At 48.3% G+C, this 27571-nt stretch overlaps 2 protein-coding genes and 1 long non-coding RNA gene across 4 annotated transcripts in view; 1 reads left to right on the top strand and 2 right to left on the bottom strand.

The window, feature by feature from the left end:
- Nucleotides 1–3547: 3547 nt before the first annotated feature.
- Nucleotides 3548–16234, bottom strand: CDKL1 (cyclin dependent kinase like 1). 2 transcript variants are annotated; one of them, XM_039552039.1, is made up of 9 exons: nt 15984–16234; nt 13351–13472; nt 11315–11387; nt 9316–9406; nt 8416–8616; nt 6784–6866; nt 6359–6415; nt 5702–5857; nt 3548–4814 (listed from the first exon to the last, which is right to left on the bottom strand). In XM_039552039.1, exons 1-9 carry the CDS (start codon nt 16149–16151, stop codon nt 4707–4709), a joined length of 1059 nt encoding a protein of 352 aa, XP_039407973.1. In that variant the 5' UTR covers nt 16152–16234; the 3' UTR covers nt 3548–4706. The 2 variants fall into 2 exon arrangements, with proteins under 2 accessions (XP_039407973.1, XP_039407971.1); XM_039552037.1 differs by having other exon boundaries at nt 8416–8628; nt 15984–16227.
- Nucleotides 16235–16269: 35 nt separating this feature from the next.
- LOC120410012 lies at nt 16270–17996 on the top strand. Its single transcript, XR_005601919.1, has 2 exons — nt 16270–16654; nt 17130–17996. It is a non-coding gene; the product is annotated as an uncharacterized LOC120410012 (long non-coding RNA).
- MAP4K5 (mitogen-activated protein kinase kinase kinase kinase 5) overlaps nt 17596–27571 on the bottom strand; it is a 54990-nt gene continuing 45014 nt past the window's right edge. Inside the window, 10 exon segments of the mRNA XM_039552036.1 lie at nt 17596–20757; nt 22154–22209; nt 22454–22524; nt 23081–23173; nt 23586–23654; nt 24807–24984; nt 25348–25451; nt 26780–26838; nt 26971–27085; nt 27176–27178. Coding sequence (XP_039407970.1) covers nt 20670–20757; nt 22154–22209; nt 22454–22524; nt 23081–23173; nt 23586–23654; nt 24807–24984; nt 25348–25451; nt 26780–26838; nt 26971–27085; nt 27176–27178 — 836 coding nt within the window. The 3' untranslated portion in view covers nt 17596–20669.

A 27571-nucleotide genomic window follows, 5' to 3' on the forward strand; every position in this document is an offset into this window, starting at 1 on the left:
CACTTTTGAGTTTTGTTTGGTTTAAAAGGAATGATCTGCAGGCAGTCAGGGTCACCTCCTCAGGAGCACTGAGCTGCTGAAGGGAACATGGCTGTTTGTGCAGCTCTTGGGTGCAGCCTTGGGCATGCTTTTGCTGTGTGCCTGTTGCAGTGGGGATACTGCAACATACATATACCAAACCAGGAGTCCCGTGGAAAGGAAATAATATGTGGACAGACAGATTCTTGATAGCTGTTTCAGAGAGATGTTTATTTCTCCAGCCGCATGGCCGGAGCTCTGCCGAGGAACTGTTCCAGTCATGGGACCAAGGGTCCTTCTTAAGAATTAAATCCCAAGAAACATAGAAAAAGTTCTTAAACAACCATGCCAGGAAGTGTTTCAGTTCTTTTTGAGCTTGAATCAAGCTAAAATTTACAAATCGTTGTTCAAGAATCATTTTAAGTTTAAGATAAATGTCCATATGCGGCTCTGAGAGCCAAGAGTCTTCCCACGGTTCCTCCATAGAATCCGTCCATATTATTTCCTTTCCATGGGACTCCTGGTTTGATATATGCATGTTGCAGTATCCCCACTACAACATGTGCCGACATGGACTAAAGCAGTTCTGTGCAGCTCTGGAGTTGCATCCTCATAATTCCTGATAAATAAAAGTCATTGAGAATTGTTGAGGTTGGAAAAGTCCTCTGAGATCATGGAGTCCAGCCATTCCCCTAGCACTGCCAAGGCCACCACTGCCCCATGTCCCCAAGTGTCACATCTACACAGCTTTTAAATCCCTCCAGGGATGGGGACTCTACCACTGCCCTGGGCAGCTGTGCCAGGGCTGGACAGCCCTTTCCATGAAGAGATTTTTCCCTGATATCCAATCTAAACCTCCCCTGGCCCAGCCTGAGGCCGTTCCCTCTCCTCCTGTCCCTGTTCCCTGGGAGCAGAGCCCGACCCCCCCGGCTGCCCCCTCCTGTCAGGGACTTGTGCAGAGCCACAAGGTCCCCCCTGAGCCTCCTTTGCTCCAGCCTGAGCCCCTTTCCCAGCTCCCTCAGCAGCTCCTGGTGTTCCAGCCCCTTCCCAGCTCAGCAGCTCATCCTGGGTGGATGCTGCCACCAGGATATCATCCATGTAATGGTAACAGTGTGCCTCAGGAAACTGCTCACGGACTCTGGACAAAGCCTGAGCAACATACCATTGGCAGATAGTCGGGCTGTTCTTCATGCCCTGAGGTAGAACCTTCCATTGATATCACAGGTTCAGCATTGTTAACTGCAGGCACAGTAAAAGCAAATTTTGGTTTGTCATTAAGGTGCAATGGAATTGTGAAAAAGCAATCCTTCAAATCAATGATCAGGATTTCCCACCCCGTTGGAATCATGGTGGGTGAGGGCATAGCAGGCTGCAATGACCCCATACTTTCCATCACTGCACTGATTTTTCGGAGATCCTGCAACAATCTGCACTTCCCTGATTTTTTCTTAATTACAAAAACAGGGGTGTTCCAGGGACTGGTAGAAGGCTCAATGTGTCCCTGTTGTAATTGTTTTTGAACCAACTTACGAAGGGCAACTCATTTCTCTTTTGGTAGGGGCCACTGCGATTCCCAGATGGGTTTGTTTACTAGCCACTGCAAAGGCAGTGTAGGATACTGTGCATCCTTCTGCACCGTGACCCCCATCAAAAGTGCATCCCAATCCCCACCCCACAAGCTGCCAACACATCCCGCCCCCAAGAGGTTAAGCGGAGCTGCAGTGACGTAGGGCTGAACTGTAGCTGCTTGCAACACCTGCGGCAGCGCTGCCACCTGCAGCAAAACGTCCCGCGGAGCCGGCAAGACATCTGCCATAGGCGGCTGCACCGGGAAACAGCCGGATGCTGGTGCATGTGCCGGATGGCCGGTGCTGTGTACGCAGGTGCAGAGCACCGAGGCGCTGGAAGCGTCGTCGTGGAAGAGCAGGGCGCCATGGGCGCTGCCGGGAGCGGCGCGGGAGGGCCTTGCGGTGCCGCCCGGGCCCGGTGTGGAGGGGCAGGCGGCAGGGCCAGGGCCGACTGTGGAGCGGCCCACGGCGGCGAGACCGACGCCGCCAGGACACCCCCCGCCCCTCCCGACTGCGGCAGAATCCCGGCTGCCGCGCCTGCTGGTGGCAAAGGCGGGCCGTAGGAAGGACAGGTCCCACAACAGTAACTGAAGTGGGCGGCTGTGCTGCGGAGGAGGGTGGGGGGCACTCCAGCTCTTCGCGTTGTTTGGTTTTCTTTGCGAGCTGTTCCATGGGTGAAGGGTATTTCGACATCACAAACTCGCGTGGAGAGGGATATTTAAGAGGCGCGTAATCGCGCGGGGAAGGCCCTTGAAGGAGCCCTGCGCAGTCTCCGCGACTTTCTCCAGCTCCGACGGTATCAGAGACACAGCGGGTACGCTGCCTGTGCTTGCGCTGTCCTGAATCAGTCCTCCCTCAGATAACTCATCGTCCTGAATCAGGGGGAGGAGGGGGGAAGCAGAGGTTAAATGATTTGCTAAGAAGCTGTTTGTTAAAAACAATGCATGCAGCTTGCTCAACACTTACTGTGCCTACCAAAGCTGCATGAGAAGATATAAGACTATTGATAAGGGGAAGGAAGCTTGACCAAAGATCCTGTATAAGACTATTGATAAGGGGAAGGAATCTTGACCAAAGATCCTGTTTTCAAACCTAAAACTAACGTAAACCAGCCTTGAAGTTTGGACTTGGGCCAGAGACAAAAAGAGCATGCGCAGGGAAGAAAGGTGAAAAGTTCAGAAGGAGGAAGACCCTTTACTTCATCCCAGAGACCCCTGCCCACGAGCACCAGACGACCCTGCGCAAGCACAGCACAGATGTAAATGACTTTTGGGCTCATTGTAATACGAAGTGAGGCTAGGCGGGGCGAGGTAATGAATATGTATAGGTGTATTGGGAAACTTAATGACTATGGAACTTGTAACCCGATATACACCGAGCTGAATGCAGCTGTCGGCACGCATGGCTTTGGAGGAATTATCCCCCGTGTGTCCCAGCACTGGAATAAACATACCTACTTTACTTATTCCAGCGGTGGAGTCTTTTCCACATATCAGTCACCTTCTGAACCTTCACCCTCAGATCTGTCAGAGCCTGGTAATTCTCTTCCTTCTCCTCCTGCTGTCCACTTCTGCATTATATCATATAGGGACCCCCACGTATGGAGCAAGTCGACTACGGTCTTATCCCCGAACACGGTCTCATGAATTAACTTATCCCCTAACAGTTTCCAAGCTTCTGGGCTAAAGGCAGTGTCAGGGTCTGCTACAAAGTCACGTTCTGCTGCCCAATTTAGCAGTTCACAGAGAGCCTCGTCACTTATGTCAGCTCCCGCGATCGTTATCACGGATTTGAAGGCAGAAAATACCGTGCTTTCTTTTGAGGATTTGTGCCCCATCTTTTCAGCTCAGGGTTCCGTCCCCGCGGCCCGGGGGATGCAGTTGCGGTTGTAGTACGCGTCGCACGTCACCAGATGTCGCTGCTGCACCGGGGACGGCGAGAAGAACGACACACAATTCAAGTCCAGGATAAAATGGGATTATTTAATTAATTACAAACTCGTTTATATAACTTGGATGGCAAGAATGGCTAAGGCTATTGGTCGCTTGACCATCCAGCTCTCAGAGTGATTGGTGGAATGCTATGACACCCATTTCAAAATGTTTTCTTCAGGATACCATAACAAGACTGTGCATAACAAGTTTGCACCTGTGAGATAAAGTCGTGGTTTACAAAAACTCTACACTGTTTTCAGCTAGCTTGCATGAGAAAAGAAAACTTCACAGGATGCTGGAAAGCTGGAGAATTTCTCTGCTGAAAGCTTTTCAGTATCCAGTCAATTGGAAAAAGAAGCTACATTTCTTTTTTTCAAGATCAACACAGTATTATATTCTGAGATTCCACAAACCCCAGTCGTTCTAATACAAATACTTAGGTAGAATTCCTGCCTGTGTCTGGCCAATGTTATAAATTACATTCATGATTAGTTTTGATAAAAACATTTTTGTAACTACAAGCAAGTGCCCTCACTCTTACCAGAAGTAGAATTCAAGGAGGAAACTTGCAGGAGAAGCTCTGGGAAGACTAAAGAAACAACAGGGTTATTGTTGCTCTGTTTTCCTGGGTGCCCTGCCTGTTGAGCCTGGGAAGCCACTGCCAGCACTTTGAAACCTTTGAGCTCTGTAAGTGCAGGAATGAGCCAGGTTTATCTCTGGAGCTGAGAACTCCCTGGAGCAGCCAGGCAGCCCCTCTCAGCCTGGGCTGCACCAACGCATCTTCCACCCAACCAGCAGCACAGTCACAGCTCCTCACAGAGCAGGGACTTGGGCCTGGGCTAAAGCAGGAGGGCCTCATGTATTTGGCAAGGTTGAGTTCTCCTGCCAGCTCTGAAATGGGGGTGACAGGCCAGAGTTTTAACATTCACACTGTAAGCACTGGATTGGGGTAATTCTGAACCAGGAGGCAATCAGCAGTTAAAGAAAAATGTATTTGCCTTTGTACACAGAACACTGAGATGAGCTTGGAGTTCTTTCTGCATCACCTCCCCTCCATCAGTGGCCCAGAGTAGAGGACACACCACTCTACATGTTGTGACTTTTAGTAGTTTAGTTTTCCACTGAGTATCCTCTGTTTATAAATCCTGGATGACTTTGAACAACTGAATTTTGATCTGTCCCCTGGTCAGATGTTTGGGAAGTGGTACTTTGATTTCCTTGTCTTGCAGCAGTTCTTCTTGCTGTCCAGGGCTGGGAGAATGTTGCTGCTGGTTAGCTGAGGCAGGTGCTGTAACTAAAGGAAAAGTTACACTGTGTGTATTTGTTTGGAATGGGAATAAAGCATGCATTTCCTTTTTCACTTGGAATATGAGCTATAAAACTATTCCTACTGTAATCCTCAATCCTACCGTACTTCTCAAGCTGAGAGTCATGGATCTGGGGTTCTGTGACGGGACTGCAAGGAGAGCCACTCATTAAAGAATTTCTTTAGGCAAGAAAAATAGTGCTGTTACATCCCAGGCCATAGAAATGGAAGAGGCAAATCAGGATTGACACTTTGTAGCACTTCTCCATCCCTCACCTCCAACTTCCCAGCTCGGCATTACAGCTGCCCTGGGGAATGTTGCTCACAGGAGTAAAGAACTGTGGAATGAGTTGCATTGTGGGGCTGGATCTGGGGACTTGGGATGGAGTCTGAAAAAGCCAGAGCAGCAGGGAGACATTTGCTTGGCAACTCCAGCTGCAGAAACACCCAGTGCGTGGGGCAACGTGTGGAACGGAGCACGGGATCATGTCCCATCAGCAGTTACAAACAAAAGTGGTGTTTATTCTATCTCCATAATTCAGGATTAAAAATCACCAGAGTATCCAAAATTAAACCAGCCACATGAGTGTTTCCAGTTTGTTCAGCCCTCCTGCTGCTCTTTGTCAGGAATGCACATTCCTGGATGAACCTTATCGTGCACAGGGCTGCACTGTTTATCCCCAGTGCCCCACGGAGCCGCAGTGCAAAATCCAGTTTGTATGAGTCACTCTTTAACCAGGGGGTTTGTTTTCTTCTCAGGATAAAACCAAGACCAGTCCAACACCCTCAGCTGCCAGCACAGCCCATCCCCTGGAGCCAACAAATGAACCAGCCCCCCCTTAGGCACGGAATATTAAACAGTATGGAAACCTTACCCCTGGCATGTGCTTCCGAGTCAGCCTGGCTGGTTTCCGAGTGCTTTTTTCATGTTCTTTCCCCAGCTCTGCTGCCTCCCTAAAGCTGTCAAAATAGGGGTGCTGCAGCAGCTGCTCACAGGTCTGCCTCTCCGCAGGGTCCATCCGAAGGCAGCCCTTAGCGAAGATGGAGGATCACACAAAACACTCATTTCGTGGGTCTGCACAAGTCCATCTGCTCCCCACAGCCAATGAGTATTCCCACAGGTACACGTGTTGATAATTTTTTTAATGGATTCTAAGAGTGGCTTTTCAGAGTCAGCACGAAGCTTGAGGAGCAGCTAATTATCCAACAATTGCAAAAATTAATCATGGAATGGTTTGGGTTGGAAGGGACCTTAAAGATCATCTCATTCCACCTTCCTGCCCTGGGCAGGGACACCTTCCACTATCCCAGCTTGCTCCAAGCCCTGTCCAACCTGGCCTTGGACACTTCCATGGATGGGGAGTCCACAATTGTAGTAGGAATTGTGGCTCAAGGAACAGGTGCAATCACACTGGGTAGCAAACCAGCTCTGTTTTTCAATGAATCTCTGATAACTCAGTCCCAAACTCTCACACCAGATGACATTTGTTTATCTCAGTGCAGGGCTCCTCCACAAGCTGGAGTTTTCTTACCTTCATGAGAGACAGAGCAGAATATGAAATATTGGGGAATTTCATTTCCAACGGCTCCTGGAGGGAAAAAAAACCAGTGAGTGGACTCATATTGGCAAACTTTTCATTCATCAGGGTACCAAGACCCAGCTTTCCACAGGAACATGAGCTGTTCCTCACGAAATGCCTCCATCCCTCCATGTGCTCAGAGGCCTGGCATCACTGAGGATGTGCCTCCAGAAATGGAGGAAAGCAGCAGAGATTTTTTTGACTGCTTTTACACAGGCTGTAAGTTAAAATGTCATGAGAGGTTCAGCCACCTCCAAATAATACTCTGGTGCACACTGGCAGAGGACAAAGCTTTTGAATAGGGAAAAAAACACTGCACAGCAAAGGACTGGGCAAGCTGGGGAAGGGAGGGAAGTGCAGCTGGAGGCAGCTCTTACCATGCTCTCCGGGTCTGGAATTCTTACCCCACTGAAGAACTGGTTGGTGCTGAACACTTGCTGGTGTCTGGGAATGAGATCCCCTTCGATCAAGAATTAAAAAAAACAAAACAAAACAAAACAAATTTGGATTAATTTGCTTAATTTTTCAATGCCTGCATTGAACAAGGTTGTATCCCCTAAGAGGGCTGATGCCATCCAAGAGAACATCTGAAGAGGTGGAATAACACCAAGGCAACGTTCTTTTGTGAAAGTTAGTGTCCATTTTGGCCATCAGTGATCCCACACCCGTGTGACTGTGCTGAAGGAAAGGCAGGGCCTCAAGCATTCCAGCTTCAGGAAAATTTAACTCCTTTTGGGTGAAATTCTCTTTGGACACTCCTGAGGGTGCTGTGGAACACAGCCCCACCTGAACCTGCTGTAGCTTTTCCCCAAGGCAGCGTTTTTGAAGCTTAGAGCAGCTCAGAGCGAGGAAAATGTTAAATCTGTAGCAAAGGAGCCAGTACAATGCTGACTCCCATAATGGCACGGCTTCAATCAAGGAGCTTTGCTCTGTGAACACTGCCTTAGTCCAGCACCTGGATCCAACAATCCAATGGGAATCTCTTCTGGCTGAAACCCTATCATTAAAAATAAATTATAACTGCTTAACACTGGCATTAATGAATTCTGGAGGATGAAGCAATGAGTGATGAACTATTTTTCCAGCTAAGGAGCTTATCTGTTTAAAGCCATTAGCCACCTTTGTAGTTCTATAAGCTGCTCAGTTAAAATTGCAACTCTCTGTTCATTCCAACTAATTTCAGTTAAAAGTGGGGGGTTGTTCGCTGTCACCCAAGAAATCAGATGTTACACACCAAAATTGAAAAGAATCAATGGGACTGAATTCATTTAAGTGTTATGGGGGATAATGGCTCTTTTGTTTAACAAATAAATACTGAGTGCCTCCTAAAATTCATTGATGAATAACAACAAACACGTGGAGCAGCCAAGCTGTGATGTTCACACTCCCCTTCCCAGGCACACAGCCATCAACAGGCACTGACAACACTTCTGAGACCTCCAAAGCTGGGATGAACCAAATCCAGCTGTTCACTGACCACTTTGCTTGGTACCAAACCCTGAAAAACACCTGGATCTTTCAAACCTTTATGGAAAGCATTCCTGGTCCTTTCTGATACAGGCACCTCATTGATTTTGTCGCTGTGGAGACAGCTGAAGAAGTTCCTGTGCTCCCCTATCCCAGCAGTCACTGAGCCACCCCAAGGGACCAGGAGGGGCATCCAGTGGTCGCCAAACACATCCCACATCTTCCCTAATTTACCCAGCACCAGACCCAGCTTCCCAGAGGCCAGCACTGCTAGAGAGAGTGGAGGGATGGTTCCAGGCAGCCTGCAGGCAATGATCCTGCTTCCTCAGCCTGGTCCACTGGGAGCCTGTTAACACATGTACTTCAGGCCAGGAAAACCCAGCTCCTTCTTAAGGACAGGAACACGTCAAATAAACCAGCGCCTTCTAAAGGGAGAGATCTGCTAATTCGCCCCCTGGCTCCTCCGCATTCCCACCAGAGAGGGCATCCCTCCTGGGCAGGCTTTAATCCTGCCAGAGGCGTGGCTGCAGGGGGACGCTCACCCAGCGTTCTGCGGATGAGGTACAGCTGGTCCGCGTCCGACTTGCCCGGCCACAGCGGGACCCCGGAGAGCAGCTCGGCGAAGACGCAGCCGATGGCCCACACGTCCACGGGAGGGCCGTACTGGGTGTCCCCCACCAGCAGCTCCGGGGAGCGGTACCACCTGGTGGCCACGTAGTCGGTGTAGTAGTCACTGGGACCAGCTGGGTCGGGGTCAGGGGAGAGAGACACAAACAGGACGTGGGATCAGAGCGATGCAGACCAGCCCTCATCACTTGCTGCATGCTGGGGCACCTCCTGGGCAGGCCAGAGCTGCAGGAGCAGGGTGAGTCACTGGCCACTAGCAGAACCCAACTCTGGAAACACTCAGGATTTGGCAAAAATCAAGACCATGTTTTCCTCCAAATGAAAATGTGCAGAGTTCCACAGCAGGGCCCTGCAGCAGCCAGTGGGCAGTTCTCAGAGCCCATGTGGCTTGTCTGAAGAGGAGCTAAAAAAAAACAGATTAGGGGGTTTATTTACAACGGAAAATGTGAAGCCATTGTTTGCAGAGGCAGCCAGAGGGGCTCTTCCTGCCAGGGAGCTCCAGCTGTGTCTCCAGCACGGCATAAACAACGGCTGGGCAGCTCCAAAACGCCCAAGGCCGACTTCCATCTCCCAGTGCCAGCACCCCCAGCGGCTCAGCCGTGCCAGCAGGGAGCTCAGCTTGTTTACAGATGTCACCTCGGTGTCTGGGCTCCCTCCCTGGAAGGTCTGGGAATCTCTACCCAGCCTTTAGCAGAGCTTCCCTGGGAAAACACACAGCCTTGTACATAGGATGGTTTGCAGTGCATCAGACACAGACAAGTGCGTGTTGGAATGGCTCATCCTACTCTCCGGGTACATAAAGAGTCAGCACTCACTCAGTATTCGAGCAAATCCAAAGTCACAGAGTTTGATGACCGAGTGCTTTGTTATCAGGATGTTTTCTGGCTTTACATCCCGGTGGATGCACTGGAAGCAGAAAAAAAAGCAAGGTTAGAAGTATTTAACCCGGCCCTCAGATAAATTCAGCCACACCCCCTTGCACACTGTGCCAGGCAGTTATTCCTGCTGAAAGAGAAGATGGAAGGATTTCTGAACAGCAGGACAATGACCTGTGCATAGCCCACCTTTGGGAAGAGACACTATGCAGGCTCCCAGCTTCAGCTGCCAGCTCTCTATCACCTGGACAACACAGAGTCAGCTCCCTGAACCCCGTGGGAAGCTCCTGGTGAATGATTTTGCTGGCAAAGCTCAGCAAGAGCTCTGCTCAGCACAGGTGAGAGACACCCAGACCTGTGTCCAGCTTTGGATTCCTCAATAGACGGAAGATGTGACTGGTGAAGGCCACTGAAATTTAATGGATTGGGGTGTCTGACATCCAAGGAGAGGATGAGGGAGCTGGGACCATCGAGAAAAGGCTCCAGGGGAAACCCTTCAGTGTGCATTAATACCTGATGGGAAGGAGTAAAGGCTGAGCCAGGCTGTTCTTGGTGGTGCAGTGAAAGGACAGAGCCCTTGGGCACAAACTGAACACACAGGAAATTCCATTTAAACCTAACCAATTTATTTTATCTTTTTTTACTGAGAGCATGGCCAGACACCCAAACAGATTGTCCAGAGTCTGTGGAGCCTCCAGCCTTGGAGATACTGAAATCCTGACTGGAAAATTTTCTGAACAGCCTGTTCTAGCTGAGCCAGCCTGACTGGGAGGGTTGGATGAGAAGATCTCCAGAGGCCCCTTCCAACATCAGCAATTCTGTGACTCTTTGGAGGTGATCTTGTCCTTCACAACAACCGAATTTCGGCTTGGCAAAGAATTTCTGCTGATCAAACTAACAAAGACCTTTATTTCTTTTGCTCTACTCAACTCACTGGGGACTCACTCGTTGTCCCTCTCCCATCATCACCTCAGAGCAAACACCTTGGACATTCCTCGCCAAGCTGGTGGTGAATTATTGTGTCTCCTCCTGAGGACTGCAGTGCTGCTTACTAAATCACTGTCACGGAGTTCCAGAAAGGGCAGCTGCATAGAACCTCATTACCTGTGATCTACAGCAGGTCAGGCTGCAGCATCTCATTGTTCCCTCTGCCCTCAAACTCCATTAAATCTTCAGACTGAGCAGGGGAACAGAAAAAAGATGCAAACTAACAAATCTTGGGAGCAGGAGAGACCTGTGGCCAAGTTCCTGTTGCTCAACTGGACATAATTCTTTCAGCAAAGACAAAACATCCATTCCAGGGCCATCTCCTCCTCCACTCTTAAATCTCAAATGTTGGCAGATGAACAAAACCAAAGACAATTATAGCTAAGTTTGCCTAAAGAGCTTCTCCAAAAGGCTCCTTCTCCTTCCCTGCTTCTGAAAATGTTCCCACTAAAGCATCTGTCATGTACACAACTCGTGTCTCCCTCCAGAGAGCAGAAGAGGGGTTGTAATATGGGCTTACTGTGTCTAAGTTTTGAAATCTTTTCACTGGTGCCACGATTCAACCCCACGACAGCAAGCTGAAGGACTTCCTGTGAAATCAGCAGCAGTTTGCTCAGGTCCCAGCTGATGAGCTGGTAAGGCAGGTTCCTAAAGGTCAGCGGTAGTGCAGGGCCCAGGGATCACACAAGGATACATTCCCATTCCTCCTGGAAGCTTGTCTAAGGTCATTAGAGCAAGTCATTCCTTGACAGCCAGCCCAAGGGGCCTGTGTGACAGTGAAGGCAGCTGTTGTGGGTATACACCAATGTTTCAGATGTGTTTCCTGTTGAAAACAGGAAAATCCCCCTGACTCCATCCCATGAAAGCTCTGGAATCAGGAAAGTGCCAACAGAACCCCCCTCTCCTCCAAGGCCACGTTCCAGCAATCGTTTGTGCTGGTCAGGGGACTCACATTGTGTTTATGGCAGAAGTTCACAGCCTGCAGGGTCTGCCAGGTTATGCTCTTCACCAGGTACTCTGGCACCCTGTTGGAAAAAACACAGCTGTATTTTGGCCATTAATAATAACTCCATTATTGCAGGGGAAATGAGCGCTGACATTGCACAGGGATCTCTCAGCAAAACCATCAGGGAAGTCAGGAAACACTTCCAAAGCTGGTCAGTGCAACAAGGCACGAGGATTTATGGCAGCTGAAGTGTGACTGTGTCTGGTACCACTGTCACAGCCAGCATGGGCTGCCACTGTGACCACACAGCAAAGTGAGTCCGTATCAGATCCTGTCCTACGGCTGTGTTTAGCATCCACCATTCCTGGCAGTCCTGAAATGCCAGCAGGAATTTCTCCCTCAGCAACTCTCAGGGCTGGAACTGTTGGAGTATCCATGGTATAGACACATGGAATGCTGCCGTGGCACTGATTGTCCAGAGCGGAGAGGTGAAAAATGGGCCAGGGAAGGGTGTTCAGACAAGAGTATAAAAGCTCTGCTTTGGTCTGGATCCCCCTCCTTCCCTCCCACGGCTGGAAGCACTTCCCAGGTCCCTCCTCTCCTTTCTTTCAGTTACTGGGCAACAGTCCTTAAACTTCCTTGGCTGTCTGTAATGATCTTCAACAACCTCAGGAAAGGCAGAGGTGACAATCTTGGCATTTTCAAACTCAAACACGATTTTATTTCATGTGTTTAATTCTGAAAAGCTTCTGATTCCTAATAAAGAAAAAAATACTACCCAAAAAAATAAACCAAAACAATGCATGCCTGGGTTTTTCTTTCAAGCCTGGCTTTCACTTTCTCCTGTCAGTGGGACGCTGACACTCTGCTGACACTGCTGTGGCAACACTAGAGATTCCTTCCAGAAACATCCCAGAATGATGGGAGTGCTGCTTTGACAGCTTGAAAAAGGGATAGAGTTGGTCAAATGAGCTGGAAACAGCACGTGCCCACCCATCTTAACCTGACCACAAAGACTTGACCATCTGCCCTAGCAAAGCTGAAAAGCAAAGCATGCAGCCAGCTGTCACATGCTCCTTCACACTGGACTTGTTCTGATGAACAGTAAGCAAATGGGAAGCATTTCCTTCAAAGAGAGTTATCCACCCCCTCTTCAGATTCCAGGTGAACAGGTTCAGAGTGGGGTGACAGCTGCTCAGAGCTCACAAAGCCACGTGCTACCAGCAGCTCCATTCTCCCGGAGCTCCTCATCCGGGACAGAGGGAAAAAATAACAGGCTCTTTTTACTGAAGCCCCAACCAGTCTCCTGCAAGCAATTCACTTAGCCCCAGGCCTGTGAAGTGATTTATGGGCTTCTGCTTAGCATTTCCACAGCACCAAGGCACCATGGATAATGAGGGACAATGTATTTAGTGGGAGTGTCCTTTACCAGGTGTTACAGAACAAACCCTGTGTGTAGCTCACGCTTGGTGCAAGCACCTGTTTGAAAAAGAATTTTTGCAGAGAGGAGGCACAGCTCCTGGGAACTCCTCCTCACTCTGGAGGGCTGAAAGTGTTCAAAAGTGTAGATGTGGCACTTGGGAAAATAGTTTAGAGGTGAACATGGCAGTGCTGGATTAACAGCTGGACTCAATGGTCTCAGAGGGCTTTTCCAACATAAACAACTTTACGAGTCTCTGATTCTGTATTTGGGTGCCCAGTGACCCTGCCCCAGTGCCCACAGTGATGGGAGCAGTGGAAGGAACAGGACACAAGCTGCTCCCAAGCCCTGGGGTTCGCTGCTCCCCCGGCAGCCACAGCTCTCCCAAATGCTCAGCTCAGCACTCCCGTCTCCGTGGTGAGCAGGACTGTCAGGGAACAAAGCTCCTACGCCATTCCTGTGGATGTCACTGTCAAACCACAGTAACAGAGACAGTCCTGGGCACTGGGCTGAGAAACCTCTCCTGTAATTAATGAAATTCCTCTGAAAAGCCACAGGGCAGCAACGACACGGACACCCCGGCCCCTGTGCTCAGAGCTGCCAGGGGAGAGGGGCCACTCACCCGCGGGGGTGCTTGTCCAGCTCATGCAGCACCGTGTGCTCGCAGAACTCGAACACCAGGTGCAGCCTCCGCTTCCTCCTGAACACCTCCAGCAGGTTCACCAGGTTGGGGTGTTTGAGTTGCTGCAACACACAGGGAGTGGACTGGTCAGGAACTGCACAGGGTGAAGGTGTGGGGGACAGATTTTTCCTGCAGGGTCACAATTCCTTAAGATGAACCCTTTCTACAAGCACAGCACGAGGTGAAGCACAGCTCAGCTGCAGCTCAGCCTCTGTGTACTTATTTTGGGGGCTGACCTAAATGGGTGGGCAACAAGCTCTTCCCAGCATTTCATCTAACCCTGCCCTCTGGCAGTGGGAAGCCATTTACCCTTGTTCTTGGATACTGGGAAGGAATGTAGGGTTGCCGGCTGTGAGGGTGCTGAGGCCCTGGCACAGGGTGCCCAGAGAAGCTGGGGCTGCCCCTGGATCCCTGGAAGGGAATCCCAAGGTTGGACGGGCTTGGAGCAACCTGGGATAGTGGAAGGTGTCCCTGCCCATGGCAGGAGGTGGGATGTGATGGTCTTTGGAATCCCTTCCAACCCAAACCATTCTGGGATTCTATGGTTTTAAGACTCTGCAAAATCTCACCCCCACCTCCCTTGGCTCCTGGCCACAAAAATCCCTCTGTCTGCAAGGTGTTTACTGTGCAGAAAAATGATTTAGCAGGCCCATCATTTTTTACTGATGAAACACAATCTCACTCCATCTCTGACAAACAGGAGTTACCTAAGCCAGGAAGTGCCTCAACAAACAAACAAAAAACCTGTTACTATTTACAGAGAAAAAGCTGAAAAGAGCCAAGCAGGTCTGCACTTGTCAAAATCAACAGTGCCCCAACACAGATCCTGCTGTGCCTGGCTGCAGTGGCTTTGGATCCTTAAGGACAATGCAGTTCCCATCGGCTTTACAAGGGACTTCTGCAATTATTATTTTCTTTTTCAGATTTTTAATACCACTTAAATCTTAATGTCTCTCTAACACTGTTTACTGAAATGATGCAGCTACATGTCCTCTGTTTACTTTGGATAGGAGAAAAATTTAGGTTGCTGCTCCCCAAAATCTAACCGAAAATTAATTATGTTTTTTTCCTAGATGATTGTTTTCCTAGGATAGCAGGTGTACAAATCACAAGCACCCTGGAAAAAGTGCAAAGGGAACAGCTCCCATTTCTTGGAACACACAGCTGAGGGTACTGTCTGCCATCCCCCAGCAGCAAGTTTGTAACAAATAAAAGGAAATATTTTTTTTAACACAACACATTTCTAAAGCCTCAGGAAACTATGGAGACCAAATGAACACACGAGATCCAAAAGAGATGGGACAGAGTCCCAGCAGTCTGCAAATGTCTCTAAGCGTGAAGCAACGGGCACAACCTTTGGCTGCAGAATCCTTGCCCAGAAGCTGGGAGTGTGAAAGGACACCTTACCCGATCCTCTCCCCCTCTCTCCCGGGTCTCTTCCCATCTCTTCGTGCTTGATAGACCTGGGGTGTGACTCACTGCAGATGCTCCCGTGTGTTTATGTCATTGGGAAAATAAAGCCAGAGGCTGAAGGAGTGACCCATTGCTGTGTGAGGATGAACTCTCACAGAGAAGTCAGGAAAGGATCAGCAAAGACAAGGCACTGCCTGGGCTCACTGGTGCCAGTTCTGCTGTCGCTTCCGCGTGTGAATACTCGACCCTACACAGCCCCTGGCATTCAATCCACAGCTGGATCCACAGCACAACCAGGGGCTCAGAAAGGGCACTTTAAGGAGGAACTGGGGCAGATTTATCAACAGGGGGAGCAGGGAGAGCTGGGTCCCCTGGCTGTCCCCCTCCTCATGCTGTCCAGCCTCACTTTTTATCCATGTATTTTATACCGCCTCCAACCGCTCTGGGAATCTCCTGGACGCAGAGGGGTCTGTGACATACACCAAGGGCAGAGCTGTGCCCACACCGGCCAGGCCATCACTGCCTCCATGGGGGACGGAGCCTGGATCAATCCCTCTGTGCAGGGCACACCGTGACTGACCGTGCTGATGCTCCTCCTGCAGAAGCCCGCAGGCACCTGGCGGCTGCTCATTGCCGTGTCCCACCTCATTGCCGTGTCCCACCTCATTGCTGTGTCCCAGCTCATTGCCGTGTCCCAGCTCATTGCCGTGTCCCAGCTCATTGCCGTGTCCCAGCTCCCACCCGCACCTGCCTGGCCTGGGCAGGATCACCTGGCATCACCATCCCTGCACAAGCGGGTCGGACATTCCCTGGCATCGGCTTTCTCCCAGAGGAACTGACTGACCTGGGCACTTTATGATGCTTCTTCACACCCGCCTCTTTGTTTACCCCCTCACGACACCCCATCACCTCACAGATGCCCTCACGCCCCGTCTCTTCACGGCTGCCCTCACACCCCGTCCCCTCACGACACTCTGTCCCCTCACTGCTGCCCTCACACCTCGTAGACTCACGGTGTCCCTTCATGGATGTCCTCACTCCCTGTCCCCTCACGCCCCGTCTCCGGCAGCTCCCTCAGGGCTCGCCGCCCCGCGCCGGGGCTCGCCATGGCGGGCACAGCCCGTGCCGGCAGCGGGGTCCGTCCCGCCGCAGCCGCCCACCTTGAGCATGCGGATCTCCCTCAGGGCGATCTTCCGGATCACCGGGTCTTCCTCGGACTCCAGGAACTTCTTGATGGCCACGATCTGCCCCGTGTCCTTATTGCGGCACTTGAAGACGACGCCGTAGGAGCCCTCCCCGACCTTGCTCAGTTTCTCGTAGCGCTCCATGGCCGGGGCGGCCCCGCCGCCCTCCGCCGCCGCCTCAGCGCGGAGCCGGGGCGGGCCCCGGGCGGGGGAGTCTCCCTGGCGGGGACGGCCCCAGGAACCGCCCCGGGGACACCGCGAGGGCCGGGGCGGTCCCCGGGGGTGAGGGAGGGAGAGCGGGGCATCCCTGTGGCTGCTGCTGGGGCCCCACGCTGACTCCGCGCCTCACGATTCCCCTCGGGCTTCGTGCCCCGCAGCGCTGTGTTCATGGAATCACGGCACCACGGCATGGATTGGGCTGGAAGGGACCTTAAAGACCATCCAGCTCCACCCCCCTGCCATGATCGCGTTTTCTTTGCTCCTCTCTGCTTTTCCAGAGGATCTCTAGGTTTGACTCCGTTTTCCTGCAGGGTTGGAAGAGGGAGCCTTCCACAGGGTCTGTCAGCCTCAAGCAGCGCCCTCACCTCCCTCTGGCACCTGGAGGTTTCCCTGGAACATCTCCCCACTGCACGGTTCCAGTATCTCAGGTATCTGTCACTGAATGGGCTCCTGCCAGCAGCCACACCTTTCCGTCGAGCTTTTCCATCCCTGACCTTCCTGTTCCCTTTCCTGGTGCCCCCGTCTGGGTCCCTGGATCATCATCCCTTTCCTCATCCCCGGACCAAGGTGGCCTTTTGTGGTGGTAGTTGCTTCCAATATTAGATCTAAATGTAAGTGTGGGCATCCCACTCCATCTCACACTTCCTACCTCCCCAGTCCTTTCCAGAGGTGCTTCCCCATTCAGAACAAAGATCCACTCATTATTTTTCTTCCCAAGCCACATCCATCAGGGATGTGCAGTCCTCACATTCCAGCTGCCAAGACTGACCCCCAGAGATAACAATCTTCTGCAGAGGAGGAATATTGCTGTGCACTTATTTACCAGTGACTGGCAGTTCTTTGTGTTGCCCAAAGGCACATTCATTCCATTATTTTTCCAACCTCCTTCTCCCTCTACCTCAGCAGATCCCTGAAGATCTGGGATACAGGTACAGCACCTGAAGCACCTGCAGCAAACAGCCAAAGCCTGAGGACAAGGTGTAAACTGCTCTAGATCCTGCTGAGGCTGAGCCGTGTGTTTTCCAACTCCAAGCAGCCCTTTGAAACCCACCAGGCCCTGCTCTCCTCCCAGGAACAAGGCAGGCAGCCTCTGCTTTTCCAGCCAGCCAACTCCTGAGTGGTTCCTTGGTGATCCCAGGTGACTGGCAGCAGGGCAGGGCCGGGAATAATTTGCCCCAGCTACTCCGATTTCTCCCTCCTGTGCTATCCCGCTGTCCGTGCGAGCTGCTGCTGGCTCCCGGCAGTCTGCAGGACACAGAACAGCGGCGCCAGGCCCTTCCCACAGCGGCCACAAAACCTGGAGACCGTCTGGATTCTCCCGAGATTCCTCTGACAAGGTATTGTTCCCAGCAAGTCACCACACCACGGATCAAATAAAGCAGTTTATTTGGCATAGACTGAACGGCAACAGAAATTCCTGTGGAACAAAGCCTGGTTACACAAACTGAATGAGTGCAGTTATGAGTCTCAGTTACACCTAACAACTAAACAAGGTAAAAAAAGCGCATTTCAGAGTCTCCCAGTCTTGTCCTTTCCATCCAGAGACACCGTGGCTCACTGATGCGTTGTACCTTTCTTCTTTAAAGAGATGTCAGCACAATTCCAGCTGTATTTTTCACTTACAAGGAATTTGGTTAGGAAATCCAAAGAGATTAATCCACAGACTGCTCTTCCCATGCTGTTTGTACTTCCAAGAGCTCTGGGAGCCTGTTTTAAGGCTTTCAAGTCGGGTACATGACCTCGTGCATCCAATAATTGAAACTTTGATAAGCAAGGAAGGAGGGGCTGAGCAAGCTTTTGCTTCATGACCCTCGAGCTCCTCCCATTAGGCTTTCTCAAGCCTGGTTTAAATTCCACAAAAAACAAAGATACAGACAATACCAGACTAAATTAAACAGTCAAACACAAATTATACTGATCAGAGTCACCGAGGCTGGCAGGGCTGACTATGGAACACACAAATCTGCTCTGTGGTACGGAACAAAAGTGAGGTTTTACACTAGGAAACAGCATCTTGCAGATCATGCCAAAAAAATGCCACTGTCTATGAAACCAGCAGAAAGCATTTCACAGCATGCCATTAGAAATGCTTCAACAGCTAAAAAAGGTTTGATTAAACGAGGACTTTCCTAAAGTTTATTCTTTATGATCCAGCAAAACACCAGTCATTCGTGTCAAAGAAAAATACTTTCAGCTCGTTATTTCTGCATGACAGTGTCATGACCTAAGAGTTATTTACTCCAGTTATTCCCCATAAATATTTAGATTTTATTTACAGGTTTCTCTAGTCTTTTAGAGATCTCCTTTAAGTGTTTTCAAAGATGAAGCTGAAATTACCTTCTGTAGTGAATGAGGTAAATTAAAAAGTGTTTGCTCTACAATATCTACACCTGGTGCTTCACTTTGCCTTAATTTTTGTTTTAAAGTCCCTGTAGACCAGGAGTGGCACCATTTGAGGTTAATCAACAGTCACTGTTACCTGTGGAGAAGAATTTCAATACTAGAGAACTCCTTTAAAAGACAAAAAAATCACACGTCCTGCTTTTAATACTGCTGATCCAATTCCAGCTGACCACCCTTCAAGCACATTTTTCATGCTCCCTGGAGTGATTTTTAAATTTTATCTGTACACTTACTACTTACTAAGCTTTGACACAGTGTCAGAACTGAAAAGCTCGACTTAATTTGGATGTCAAGCCAGCAAGAATTAGTTTTGAATGACAGTGGCTAAAATGCTAAATGTGTGCAGGGCTATTTTCCCCTCTGGACCTTCCCAACTTGCAGCTGTCCTGAGTAACGAGACATCCCTGAGCCATCACGTGGGCCCAGACAATTCCCTCCGTGTTAAATTATGGATCACGGAGCCCGATGCCAACGCAGACAACACAGCACCAACGCACTCCCAGCTGTCACACCCCTTTACTGCTCTGCTCACATGACCTGGCAATTCCAGCCTCTCCTTCCTAGGCAGCAGATCTCAGGAGCTGAACAGGCAGCTGCCTCCTGCAGCATTTTATTAAAAACCCCTTCAATTCAAATGTTTCTGAGCTGCTACTGCACCTGCCCAAGGACTGTTCACATCAAAGCCAGCAGGGTAATGTGAGGTAGTAAAACCAGATGCTCTCCTGGAGTCAGTCTATATTTAATGGTACCTCAAGAATTTTAATTAATGAGGAAGACAAAAGGAACCGATGCGACTCTTCAATGGAGAAAGGAAAAAAATGCAGGTGACCAAACAGAGAGAAAGTGATCAAAGCTTGGATATAGAATACTGGTTCTTATCATGTTTATTTACACTACACAGCTGGGGCAGCAGCCATTCCCAAAGCACTGGCTGGCAGCAGCTGGAATGCTGCTCAGGCTCAGCTGTGGCTCCAGGCTCCCCTCTGGAATAGCATAAATAAACTACACGTCGTGGGCAGTTGGATACATGATACTTTCATTCATTAAGGATGATGACCTGCTACAATTTCCACTTCATGTCACAAGGCTTATCCCTAATTTATGAAAATAAAGCATATATGTTTTGTACATTTTTATATATATATGTATAAATATATATATAAAAAATACACACTGCCAGTCAACTTCACACACACACACACACACACACGGATATTGTACTCAGCCACCCAGGAGCAACAAGTCTGATAACAATATTCTACTTTTTGTACACACACCCTACTAGGAAGTAAGAAAATCCCTTTTATGGCAATTCTGCAGGCAGAAAAATCAGTACAAAATACTCTGTTGTACAAAAATGCTTTTTTTTTTTTTTACAAGATCACCCAACACGGTAACACACCCCTCAGTAATGCACTACATCCCTACAAGGAAAAAGAATCATCAAATCTTTATACAATGGTAAAAAAAAAAAAAAAAAAAAAAAAAGTAAGCTGCTCTGCAACCTTCCTTTGCTAAAAGTTAGACATTACCCCATCCTAGCAGCAGATTAATAAATAAGGATTAAATAGTCTATTATACAAAGCCATACCCAATGGCAGATTTAAAACCAAAAAGCTTTGCAGATACTTCCACTTCCTACACAAATCTTTGTTTTATTAAGAATAAGACTCAGTATAAAACAGGGCAACAGCCAGCACTAGATCTGTATCTACAGAATAAAAGGAAAATCCAAGGGAAGGAAAATATTTAACAGTTTATGGCACCTTTACTGCAGAACATGTTTCAAGGCTCTGTTTCCCTAGAACTAATGAGTAAAGGGCTCTTTATCTCAGCTTTTATTAAGCAAACTCGATATAACCAACCACACAGTGGCAAGAGACAGAACCAGCTGTTCCCAGCTGCAAAAATGGATTGATTCCCACCCCAAAAACCAACACAATTCCGGTGTCAAGGCAAGAAACGGCAAGTCCCGGTTTCCTGGCGCTCCTGGGTTCCAGTGTGGCCAATTCCCTCTGTTGTCTGGTGGGTGAGTGTTGCTCAGTAACTGTTTTCATGTCCAGCCAAGATGTAGAGGTTGCTGTGAGCTGTGGGGTTTTCCGTGGGCCTGCTCTCCAGCACAACCACTCTGCAGCCAAACACAAAGGGGATCCACGTGGTTAGGGGCAAAAACCAGCTCCTGGTGTAACTCCTGAGGAGGAAACTCAGGGGTTTGTACAGACTGGAGATGGAGGTTCCCCAAAGTATCTTGAGTGTTTCACTCTTTTAACAGTTCCCTCAATTTCCAGCATCACTTCTGATAAAAACACTGAAGGACGAGATATAGTGGAAGGGTTGGAACTGGATTATCCTTCCTTCCAACCCAATCCGTTCTGTAATTCCATGATCCTGTATATGTTTATCCCTCCTACATCTTAGGATAAGCATCAGCCACTAACCTCAACAATTCTCCTCCCTCCTAAATATTACCTGATGAGCTCATAGGGATCACTCAACCTCATCTCTGCCTTTGTCCTGCTGGATCATGATCCTGTGAGCTGCTCTGGAAAATTATTTTCTCCCCATCTTGGCACACTGACCAATGCTGGACTTTGACCATCAGCTGGTGTGGTTGGGCCTTTGACCTCCCCTCTCCCTTCCAAATGCTGAGCATTTCTCTGTGCCAGTTCCTGTTGTTTTTAGGATTAAACTTATCTGCTTTTTGCTTTCCTCAAAGAGTTTTCAAAAGAAGTCTCTGAAGAGCCTCTGTCCCTGATCCTCACCTCTGCACCCGAGCAGCTCTAGGGTGATCCAAGGTAAAAAGGTGATTCCACATCTCCTTGCTGGAATGGCAGGAAAGACTCCTGCTCCATTTGTAGAGAGATGGAAAATACAAACCAAAGGGTTTGGCAGTTCCAAGGCCAGGTGAGGGAGCAGAGATCAGGGATTCGAGAGCAGGAGGTGCTCAAGGCTCTGAGCCACCTGGTCTAGTGGAAGGTGTCCCTGCCCAGGGGTGGAACAAGATGACCTTTAAGGCCTCTTCCAACCCGAACCAGTCTGGGATTCTGTGGTTGGAAGTGATTGCTGGACTCATCCCTATCTATTCCTATATTTATCCCTCTGGCTGGCTGAGAATCCACAAGTGAACATGTCCAGCCCGGAGCCTGGGCCAGCTTCTGCTCAGGTTCCAAACCTGGGGGCAGCTGGAAGGCTTCAGCTGGATGTTATGGATAATGTGTGGACTTGGATAACTGTGATTAAAACCCAAGTGGGTTCTAGTTTGCTCTGCTATTTCTAGACCAGCAAAGATTCTCTTTAACAGAGTGCTGCCAAGGTAATTCCCAGCTCACCAGGACAATCCAAGCCAGGAGCAGGCTTTTCCAGAAGAGCACTGGGCACCCTGCAAGCCAAGAGCATCTCTCCTCTCTCCCTGACACTTGGTGCCCACAGACAGAGCTGTGCTGGGCTGGAAGCCAGGCCCAGCTGGGAACTAGAAAAGCTGGTTTAAATAAAACAAAAGGTTTCTGTTTCTGCAGGGAGATTACCTGTCTGACCCCAGCAGGCGGAAAACCCTGGTTTCATCGGATATCTCCTGGGTCACCTGCAGAAAAATGCAGATACTGAGATCCACTTCAACAGCAAAATGACATTTATTGGTCTGAGTTGGAAGGAAAGAAATGTTCAAATGCAATTTAATGCCAAGTACAGGACTGAAATGGATAAATGGATGTTAAGCATTGTGGAACATGAACATTCTCACTTGGGAAGCAGAGAGAGAAGCCAAAGGATCCAGTGGTAAATAAGAACAGGAGGAAAGACACCTGGAGAGGCTGGAGATCACTTACTTCATCTGACTTGAAGCTCTTGCCCTGCATCCCATGTTTCCAGAAGGCCAGCACGCTGTCCTGAAGGCACACTGCAAAAAAAGGAGCACAAATCACACCCCATTCTCTGGATCCTTGTTTTCCTAATGCCTCTGGAGAGCCCTCCAGGAAGTGTGTAAACAAACACTGCCAACTGTGAGTTGCTGGAAATGACACATCACCTGAATTATTACAGTTACTTCAAAACAGATGATGGAAAATGGGAGTTTTCCATTTAGGGACAGAGACAGCACAGAGCTGCCAGCTCTGAGTGATTTAATTCTGTGATTCTGAAAGGTTATTACAGCAGAAATTCTTGTTTGACAGCTACAGTTCAAGTTTTAGAAGCAAGGCTCCTGTCCTAGTCTAAAGACAGCAGCTTGAGAGTTAGATTCAAATAGTATTACCCTGACTAGAAAAAAATGGATGTGCTATTACTTGAAATAAAATCTTAACTTTTAGAAGACTAACACAGATTTATGGATTACTAAACCACTTTTTCCTCCCCAAATTTTGTTCTCATTGCTATGGAAATGACCAGAAACCAGTCAGGCTTTCAACAGTGAGTTCTTAAACCCCTGAGAGACACCAGAGAAGCAAATCACTCACCCACTGACTCGATGCAGAAATCAAAGCTCAGCTCAGAAGCCAATTTCTTGCTTGACTTCAATTTCCCTTGTAAATTCACTATTTTCACAAATTCTCAAGAGAAAGAGAAAAACCACCATTAAAACCCACTGCTGAAAAGGATTTAAGTGTAAAATACTCATTTAATCTTTCAGGCACAAAGAAATACCCAAACTTAACATCTACAGCATTTGCCTAAAATGAACCCAAGAGCATCTTTCTCTCAAACACAGGAAACTTTGTACCACTTGCTGTGGTTTTAGACTCTCCTGCCAGAGTGATGCACACATGAAGAGGGGAAATGGAATCACAAAAACCAGAGTGAAATCCCACTTATCCAAACTATCTTTTTTGGAAATATTACAACACAAATTAATAATGTAGGGAGGAAAATGAACTCGTGGTGGAGTTAAAATCAACAACTGTGGCAACCCAAGTTTTGCACGAGGTGTAAGTCAGTGATCCAAGAGAGTTCTGTGTTACTCACTGTCCAGGCAGACCAGGACAGTGTCTCTTTCCAGCTGTGTCACGTGAATGGCATCCAACTGCTGATTGCCTGGGGAAAAATAAACTGGATTATTTTCTATTTTATAGCACATCAAAAGACTCAGCCCCCCCCCCCAAGCTCTTTTCATGGTGATAGTTGTTACTCTGATATTTTAAAGGCTCTAAGATCCCAGAATGTTCTGGGAGAAGCACAAAGCTCTCTGTTCAAAGCAGGTATTTAATAGGAACACGCAACTTTTACTGGATAAAATACATTTCATGCTGCAGTTCAGCACAGCTTCCTCCATAGAGAGGCACCACAAAAAACAAAAGGAACCATCAAGGGAATTATAATTCCTAAAAATCCTCTCTTTTCCCATAAATCCACATCTGGAAAGATTATTGTGATGATATAAACTAGTTTAATAGGTTTTTTTCTAGTTTTTACTAATGAAGTTGTTCCTAGAGCTGCTAAAAAGCAATATTTAAAGATAAAAATAACCCAAATCTGTAATTTTTAAGAGCCAGATGAAGATAACAACCCTCCCACAAGGGCTGGAAGATGGACAGGAATCCATTTCTGGGAGTTTTAATGCAGGAAAGGAGAAGAAAGAGCAGGATCCTGGGAAACAGAATGGAACCACAAAGGAGAACCCAATCAGCAGGGTCTGATGGGTGTTTAAGGAAATTTAGAAAATAAAAGGTGTTTTGTAAGGACAGTTTGTACTGATGTGGGCAGGTCAGCACAACACTGAGAATCCCAGAATCACAGAACAGCTGGGATTGGAAGGGACCTCAAAGCCCATCCCATTCCCACCCCCTTGCCATGGGCAGGGACACCTTCCACTGTCCCAGGCTGCTCCAAGCCTGTCCAGCCTGGCCTTGGGCACTGCCAGGGATCCAGGGGCAGCCACAGCTTCTCTGGGCACCCTGTGCCAGGGCCTCCCCACCCTCACAGCCAGCAATTCCCGATCTCCCATCCATCCCTGCCCTCTGGCACTGGGAAGCCATTCCCTGGCTCCTGTCCCTCCAGGCCCTTGTCCAAAGTCCCTCTCCAGCTTTTCCTGTTGGCTCCCCTCAGGTTCTGACAATCTGGGATCAGCTTCCATCTGCTTTAGGCAGAGAAGCTGCCAAGCCTAAAGGGTCTCCAAATGACTGCAAGGAAGGGATATCCAACATTCCCAGACAACAAAATAGCTGGAAGAGGAACCCAGAGCCTCACCTGCCCCGATCTCTGTGAACCACGAGGACGCAGAGTTCAGGTTGATTGTCTCAAACTGCACCACCTGGTTGGGCTCTGTGCCCTTGGAGATGGCCACACACACCATGGGATACTCCTGCTCTGGGATCACCAGCATCTCAAACACATTCAGGGGGCTTGGCAGGGGGAAATCAAAGTGCTGGGAAAACAAAACATCATCAGGCCTCTGCGAATTTGCTTTTACCTTGAAATGACTCTGCAACAACATGCACAAAGTATAAATATACAGAATTTTTACTGCTGCTGAGAGTGCTTTTGAAGGCTGGGCAGAGGTGGATCATGGTCTGTTATTGCCAGTGCTGGGCTTGATCCAGCACTTAAATGACTTTTATATTACTTAAATTACTTCAGTCACAAGATTTTCTGAGTCAAAATGTGTCCAGCCAGACTTTCAAGTGCTCACAACCCACAAAAAGCCGAGGTGTACTTTCCATCACAAACTCTGGAAAGGTTATTTCAACAACTGTATAATTATTCAACTAAACTAAAAGTAAATGCTTACCTTTATTAACATGAATTTCTGCATTGGCTCATACCACTGGAGTAGAACAATTCCAGACTGCAATGCACCACACAGGTACTTGTGGCCTGTGTATGGATTTCGTACTATATAAAATAAAAAAGCCCAGAAAAGAGTAATTTTAAAGCCCTGCAAGTTCAAAGTATACTTGAAAAAATAACCCTACAGCTATCTTTACAAATGAGTTAAGAAATAGCATTATAAAATCATACCATGGCATGATTAGGCTTGGGAGGGACCTTAAAGCCCATCTTGTTCCATCAGTTTCCCACTGTTGCCTTGTGGCTTCCCATCCCAACATCCACAATGATTAATATTGTGCTACATTCCAGATAAATTCAATTACAGCTTTAATTAATAACCAGTTGCATTCCTGGAGTCCCAGTTCAGAGGCCACACGCTGAGTGGGCAGAAAAGCTGCAGTGCCTCTCCCTGGGGCTGTGGGAGCCAGGAGGGAGAGCTCGGGGTCAGACTGGCCTTGAAATAAAGCAATTCCCAGGCAGAGAAGGTGGGAAGCCCCCAGGGAGCTCTGACAGCTCATGGAATACATGGGACAGGGTTTGGGGGTGGCTTTTTAAGCTCAGTTGGGCACAGGAGCAGCCTGACTTCAGGAATTATTTGTAAATGTGGCTGTTGTGGGCACTTCAGATGAGCTAAACAGGATCTCCAAGTGTGCAGCTGAACACTTTATATTCATTTTTAGGGGTGGAAAGGTACAATTTGCAGATGTGACACTTAGGGATGTGGGTTAGTGCTGGGCTGGGCAGTGCTGGGGGAATGGATGGATGATCTTAGAGGGCCTTTCCAGCCTTAGTAATTCCATGACTCTGATTTCACACAGCACCAGGGCCAGTATTGGAAAGGACAAACATTCTGTAGGCAGCCCAAGCTGAAAATCCACAACTTCACAAGCTTTAACCCCTTCTGTGCACTTCAAACTGCACTGATGGCTTTGCCCTCCCTGGGCTGCCAGAATTTTTATTCCTACTGATCCTTTCTTGGTGGAAAATATTCAAGTTTTCCTCACTGTAAGTTGGAACTGGATCACACCTTGAGCCAAGGTGACAAGGGGAAAAGGCTGTTTGTGGATGTGCCAGGGGTCTGGGAAGAATTTAATCCCAATATCCCATCTATCCCTGCCCTCTGGCACTGGGAAGCCATTCCCTCTTGTCCTGGCACTCCAGGTCCTTGTCCAAAGTCCCTCTGCATCTTTCCTGTAGCTTCTTCAGGCACTGAAATGCCCCAATTAGGCCACTCTGGAACATCTCCAGGCTGAACTACCCCAATTCCCTCAGCCTTTTGTCTGAACAAAGAACTAACTCCAAGTTTCTTAAAAAGAAATGAATTTCAGACATGCCATGGCCAGGGACAAAGGCCAGGGGAATAAATGGCAAAGCTGAATTTGTCTGCTCACCTATACAGCATTTGTGGCATCCTTTTGTGTCAGGGATCTTGGTCGTTAAGGCAAATTTCCTGGAACAATAATCACCAAAAAATGCATCAACAACAGATGTCAGGGCCCTTCATGCACCAACTCAACAGCCCCAACACAATTTATGGCTATTTTCACTTATTACTAATTTTCTGTAAGTGAAAGATTTGTACCTTGGTAATATTTTGTCAGGAAATCTGTGGGTTTGAATATGAGCAGCTAATCCTGTTTTTTTGGCTTGTTCAAACAATGCTATTAAATTATGGGAGTAGAGCTGGAATGTTTTCCCTGTAAGAGAGAAAAGCAAAGTTGACATCTCAGCCAGTCCTCCAGCATAGAACTGCAAGGTTCAGGAAACTGGAGGTATGGAAAAATTACCTTCTAAAACAGGTGTCAGGTAGGTCAAGTCCAGAGATGAAGAAAAAGAAAATAACATAAAAATGATAATGAATATAGAGAAGATCAGAGCTCATTTCATTACAGTTAGTTTTATGCAAACATTTTTAAAAGGCTGTAATTATAAACCAACAATTCATTATATCAGGATATTTTCTTATCTATAAATCAAGACAGGTGTTGTTATACAAATTCTGCATGTTTAAAGGCACAGTGCTACCATCAGCCTCCATCCCACAGTGCCTGATTCCTGTCTGGAATGTTCTATTCAGGACAACTGATTGCCCAGGAATCAGTGTATCCAAGCAGCAAAACTGCTGGATGAGCAGTACTTGAAAGCCACCTCACTGTCCTTCAAATGGACACAGATTTTGTTTA

The sequence above is a fragment of the Corvus cornix genome, chromosome 5, assembly GCF_000738735.6.
Source record: "Corvus cornix cornix isolate S_Up_H32 chromosome 5, ASM73873v5, whole genome shotgun sequence".
NCBI classification, from domain to species: domain Eukaryota; kingdom Metazoa; phylum Chordata; class Aves; order Passeriformes; family Corvidae; genus Corvus; species Corvus cornix.

Excerpts from the sequence above, each read along its gene's own strand:
- CDKL1 (XM_039552037.1), bottom strand. The coding sequence starts at position 16,151 with ATGGAGCGCTACGAGAAACTGAGCAAGGTCGGGGAGGGCTCCTACGGC. Across the intron at positions 11,388-13,350 it reads CTGGACAAGCACCCCCGCGG|GGTGCCAGAGTACCTGGTGA; the intron begins GTGAGTGGCCCC and ends TTTTTCCAACAG. Across the intron at positions 8,629-9,315 it reads TGGATTTGCTCGAATACTGA|ACCCCGACCCAGCTGGTCCC; the intron begins GTGAGTGCTGAC and ends CTCTCTCCCCTG.